This window comes from Cebus imitator, unplaced genomic scaffold (assembly GCF_001604975.1).
Source record: "Cebus imitator isolate Cc_AM_T3 unplaced genomic scaffold, Cebus_imitator-1.0 Scaffold418, whole genome shotgun sequence".
Lineage (NCBI taxonomy): Eukaryota > Metazoa > Chordata > Mammalia > Primates > Cebidae > Cebus > Cebus imitator.
The window spans coordinates 1502353-1508369 of record NW_016107733.1 but is presented as its reverse complement, the minus strand read 5'-3'; the positions used below and the strand labels follow the sequence as shown (position 1 = coordinate 1508369).

General features: G+C 44.1%; 1 protein-coding gene across 2 annotated transcripts in view; it reads right to left on the bottom strand.

Moving 5' to 3' along the window:
- Nucleotides 1-6017, bottom strand: part of NT5E (5'-nucleotidase ecto) — a 47010-nt gene that overhangs the window by 7344 nt on the left and 33649 nt on the right. For both annotated transcript variants that reach the window (XM_017509676.2, XM_017509675.2), the window contains exons 4-5: nucleotides 2225-2422; nucleotides 1079-1233 (exon numbers count right to left, since the gene is read on the bottom strand). In XM_017509676.2, the coding sequence (XP_017365165.1) occupies nucleotides 1079-1233; nucleotides 2225-2422 (353 nt within the window). The remainder of the gene's footprint in view (nucleotides 1-1078; nucleotides 1234-2224; nucleotides 2423-6017) is intronic.

The following is a 6017-nucleotide window of genomic DNA, read 5'->3' as shown; positions in this document are numbered from 1 at the left end:
AAAAAAACCCCAAAGCTGTCCTTTATTTGTTCTAGGCTCTTTAACAGAGGAATAAGCCCTGCCAACAGCCTGGGATGTTTCCCTCCAGACTTCTCTTAACATCATATACTAGCTTCTTGTTAACTACTTCTCTAGCATTAACTGCATGGTGCTGAGACACTGAGTCTCATCGTGGCATGAGCATAATTGTTGTCATTTACATGGCAAGCATTTATTGAGTGCAGTTGTATCCTGGGCACTGGACATCACATGCCAAGCACTGACAGAAATGACTCCCCTGGGTGCAGGCTGTGAGCCTGTGAAAGCGGTGAGTCTGATGTAGGAGACGTTGGCTCAACAGGGCCCCCAGAGAGCTACCATGGCCATTCTGCCTGTAGACAAGTAGACAAGGGCTTGTTCTTCAGAGGTGATCTTGCTCAGCCACAGGACTTGTTATTATCATTAAAACTGTGTGTTGTCTTTCTGTGCCTCTGAAAGAGGTTCCTGTCACACAAGGCCAAGGTTCTCTGGAGCCAAGTGAACAGATGAGGGAAAAACAGTATGGCCAAGTTATATCAAAGCAGATATGCTTTATTTATTATGTTGATACCTCCAGAGTAGCAGAGTTTGTGCATTTGCATCATTTTACAAAATGAAAACAACATCCAAAATTCAGACATCTAAGAACACCTTAAAATAAAGGTTTTAGTTCTTGTAAAGCAATACGTTGGTAGTTACCTGATCTCCTTTTGGTACCTTAAGAAGGTACTGAGTATGAAGCTACATCAGGCTTTTGTCTAGGCACTAATGTTTTATTTATTTTTCATATTTAATTTTAGAGACAGAGTCTCGTCTTGTTGCCCAGGCTGGAGTGCAGTGGTGCAATTATAGCTCACTGCAGCCTCCTGGGCTCAAGCCATTCTCCCTCCAAAGCATCCTGAGTAGCTGAGACTAGAAGCACATGCCACCATCCTGGCTAAAAATGTTTTTGAAATCTTTCATTTATAACTATCGGTCTGTCCCTTCTTGCATCCTTCCTTCCTCTTTCCTCTACCTTTCCTTCCTCCGTAGCATACATCCACTCCTGCAGATGACTTACCATAGCATCACAAATCAGGTTGCCCATGTTACATTCCCTAAAGCGGCATGATTGAGAGGAGCCATCTAGATAGACAATTGTTTTCCCCAATTCCTGGGTAGAGTAATTATCCAATTTTACCCTCCATTTGTTAATGTCTGCTTTTATGCTTGGATCTAGAAGAAAGAAAAGAAGGTAGCCTAAAATTAAAGCATATCTTATACTGGGCTAAATTCTGGAAAAGGAATGGAATGATCATCTAGCATACTTGCTGTTAGAACACATTTATTTACCATATTTGTGTGCATTTTGGTTTTGACCATGAAATTTCTTTAGGAACTTCTATTTTGTTTCCTGGTAATAAGACTTGGAATGCATCTTAATTTAAGAATATGCCGAACATCTACCAACTAATAACATCTGTAAGAGGTACCCATTGGCCACCTGGAACAGCATTAGTGGTGGTGGTAGGGGCTCTGAACAGCCCAGGAGCAGTTGTAAAGGGCCCGCTGAGATGCAGCTGGGCTGTCGCTGTCAGCGTGGTCCTGGACCCCTTTCCCATCTGGCTACTGAGAGGCCTGTGTTGTGACTACAGGCTCTCCTGGGTGCTGTGCACCTCACCTTTGTGACATGATCATAGTCAACAGAAAAGAGAAGATGAAAGAAGGACAGGAGTGTGTTCTGTGTACATACAAAAATCAATGACATAAAAATGTATCTTTACTCTGAGACTCAGATGTAAAAAATAAGGTACTCCCTCATTTGATAAAGAAACTGAGGTCCATGAGATTGGGCAACTTGCCCAAGGCATACTCCCTCTAGCTGGGGGCCAGGACTTGAGCTTTGCCCTGCCCAATTTGAACCCCTTTGCTTCAGTTATCATCTTTCCTGTAAACACAAGCTGAGAGTGGCTTTTGCATGTCAGGATCAAGATTTTAAAAGACAGAGGAAGGAGTGATGCTGAGAAGACAAGAAACAAGTGGGGCTTTTGGCATTTGGGTGTGTTTTAAATCTATCCATGAAGCGGGTAAACTTAAGGAAGAAGCTAAATTCTTCAACAGTATTACAGTCTTTTCCTGAAATATTAAAGGAAAAAAATGGGAATGAGGAAAATATTCACCTATCTACATTTTAGATGGGTGGAACATTCCCCTGAATTTCATGTACCTTCAGGAATGCTGCTGTTTAGAAGAATGGGATTTCCATGGGAAGAGATGACATTTCCTTTTTCATCAAACTCGATCTTCAGATAGCCTAGGTATTTGCCAAAAGCATAGGCCTGGACTACAGGAACCTTCCGCCCATCTTCAGAAGTGACTATGAATGGGTACTTCCCAGCAGGCACCTCTTTGGAAGGTGGATTGCCTGAAATAAAAGAGCCACCACTGATCAAGTCAGGCTTTGTACATGGCTGGCCACGGGCCAGCAGGCCACTGGCTGGATGACAGAGTTTCAAATTGATTCGCCATCTGTTGCTCTACATAGCTAGTCTTTCAGAGCCCGCCTAAGCATTTGCCCATTTTTGAACGCTCTTTTGGTATATGAATCCTACCATTCTCAACTCAGCAGGCATTTACCAAGCTCTTCCTAAGCCCCGGGCATTGTGCCTGTGCTGTGGGGCACACAAAGATGGAACGCTGCTAGGAATATCCTACCTACCTCCTGGCTGACTCTGGCTCCATTCTCACTAGCCAGGTGGATTGGCCAAGCCACTTTACCTTACTGTACTTCCATTTCCTTCCCTGTAAAGTGGGCGAAATCCATTTTAAACAATACCTATTTTACAGGGCTGTTGAGAGGATTAAATATCTAAACTCCTTAGCTGGGTGCCTGGCACATTGTAGATGCTCAGTAAATATACAATAAGTTTGTATTTTTTCCCTTATGAGGGAATAGCAATCTCTAGAAATCCCAGACATAGACTTCAAAGTTTAAAATCTTTGGTAGAAAATGCAGAGGTGACAAAGAGCTGTTCTAGGGGTTTGCTGCTAAACTTTGCATCCCTTCAGGTGTCTTTTAGAAGAATCACATTCACCCCGGGGGCCGACCAGCATGTACACTCCCCACCCCAGCCAGCCCTCACACTGGTCAGCGTCAGGTTCTGCAGGCCTCTATCTCAAAGGGGAGGTATGGGAACTGCTCATCACTCAGAAGTTGGAGGCCCACCACTGCTTGGGGTAGTGGGGAGTATGCAGAAGGGTAGAGAGTGTGGCCATACAGGGAACAGGCAGCCCAGCCTTTAATCAGTTGGCACATTTAAGTTCCTTAACTGTAGCCCTCCTTCAGGCACACTGTGACTTATATCTTACCTCCAAAAAGACAATAGCACAGTTTAGCTGTTTCAAATTAGAGACTATGGGACAGATTCACTTGACCCCACTACTGTTTCTATCATCTCCCTCATCATACCCGTGACCAGTCCTTCCTATTGGATATTTATAGAGGGTCCGGATAACTTCGTCACATGTTGATTACACACATGAAGCTGTTAAGAGAATCAGCCATGAGCCAGGCCCTGGGCTTAATCTCGTTTAGTCATCCAAGTTTCCCATGGGGCAGGTCCTCTATTATATATACTCTGCAGACGAGAAAATTGGTTGTCATAGACAAAGTACCCAAGATCACAGCTGGTACGTGATAAGGGTTGGGAGAAGGCAGGCTGAAAAGCCAGGCTGTGAGGTATGGGAGCTTAGGTTTTCTGTACTACCCACAAAGCCTACCATGTATTTTTTTCCCTAAAGTCTGCAAGCTGGTGGTGAAAGGCCACTTACCAAATCAAATGCAAACTCAGGATTTATTTGCATCTTTGTGTCCAATCTCTTTCTGGGCTTCTTTTTTCACATAAGACAAGCCGGAGTAACATGTTATGTAGAACTCAATCCTGCCATGCTCCTATGCCAAGAGCAGCTTGGAACGTAACACGTTCGCCCTTTCAGCTCAATAACCAGAAGCATCCGACTTGAGATCCAATGAAAGCCTTTGTTTCATCTCCATCTGTAGTGGATGCAGATGTTGTCTGTCACAGAGGCAGATAATGTGATGCATGGAAGGTTACCACCCTACTCGGCCTCATTCTGCTCTGTGCTGGTCCTCCATTGGGCAAGCCTGGCGCCTGGTCTTTACTTCAGGGGAACAGGTGGTTATGGCAGCCTCTCTTCTTCCTTCAATCATAGATGCTTGGGACGGTGCAGTTTCCCAAATGTCCACAAGGTGGCGGAGAATACCCGGCCCAGGAGGAGAAAGCACTAATTGCAGATACCAGGAACTCTTTGTCGGTTAACCCGAGAGCTAGGCAAGCCAGAATTTTTTTTTTTTTTTTTTTTTTTTTGGCCTTTATCTTTCTGCTGTCCATAGAAATATCTCAGTTTAAAAAGGATGTAAAAGTTAGGAATCCAGTAATCCGGTCAGAGGCTTCAGCATGCACTCTGCAAACAGGGACCAGCAATCTCAGCTCCAGAAAACATTCATTCATTTGGGAAGACCTTCATGATCCTTTTGCTATTGGCATATTAAATGGGCCTAATCAGGAACAAGGAAGATGCTAACCATGCAGCTGGGGCAATAGCTGGTCTAGTTTGGCTAATTTCTGCCTCCTCCACAGCTGAGCCCTTTCTGCTCTCCTTCAACTTGGCAGCCCCAGAAAACCACTGGCACAGAGAGCAGTCCAGGGCTTCACATTTTCCACATCATTCCATGCTGTTCAGCCGAAGATGTTCATGCCCAGAATATTTTTGCCACAAAGAGCTACACATCTGTCTTTAGAAACCTATCTTAGCAGGAGGGAAGATGTTCACCAGAACTCTGTTCCAGTCATCTAGCCAGGAATTCATTTAGGAACCAAACCCAAAAAGGCTATGGAGTTGTGGACTGACACCTGGAGTTGATAAAGGCTACATTTCCCAGCATAGTGCGGATGCTTGAAGGAACCTCAAAGGACTCTGTCCTGAGAGCCAAGGAATGCAGTGAATCTACGTGTGGGTCTGGACAATTGCCCTCCCAGTGTCACATGGTAATGGAAGTACCAGGAAGCAGCCTTTTCTTTATCTTTTTTCTTTCTTCCTTTCCTCTACCTTCCCTCCCTCCTTCTTTTCCTTTTTTCCTTCCTTCCTTCCTCTTTTTCTTTCTTTCTTCCTTTCCTTTCTTTCAATAGGGTCACATTCTTTTGCCCAGGCTAGAGTTCAGTGGTCTCAGATTCCTGGGCTCAAGCCACCCTCTCGCCTTGGCCTCCAAAAGTGCTGGGATTGTAGGCGTGAGCCAGCACACCTGGTCTGACATGGTTTTCAATGGACTGAAGTATAGAATGTTTTAAGGCAGTCTATGCTATGATTTTAACACAAGAACTGGTTTATGAGTTCCTGAATTGAGACCCCATAAGAGAAGTGGATAAAAAGGACTGGTAATTAGGTTATTTCAAATGATTGCTTCTAAGGGACTTGAGTTTCTTTTAAATTACTTGGAAGTGCACACTCCCTGGATGCTACTTTTATCTGTCTACTTCTCTGCACTTCCTCAAGCAAGCTAGTTGTGACCACTATTATCTTGTGCGTAGGTTACTATGACAGCTTCCTAGTCTCTGTAGGTCTCTCCTATGCCTCTTTCTATTCCAGTCTCCACACAGCAGCCTGAGTGATCTTTCTAAAAAATAAGTATGATCATGCACGTCCTGATTTTACATATTTCCTACTGGGCATAGGCAACACGTTAACAGTTTTAATGTGAATATCCTAACTTATATGACCTACATGATGTGGCCCTTTCTTGTCAAGCCAGCTTCATCTAGAACATTCAGCCTGCCCTTCAGGATTCTTAGCCTTTTCCCGTTCCTAGACCACACCCACATGCCCAGGAACCTTATGGAGTAAGGGCTTTTGAAGCCAGAGGCCTACATGTGAATTAGTTACATCTTTTGCTTACCTCTTTATTCATCTGTAAAGTGAAAAAAAGTAAAAACACCTGCCTT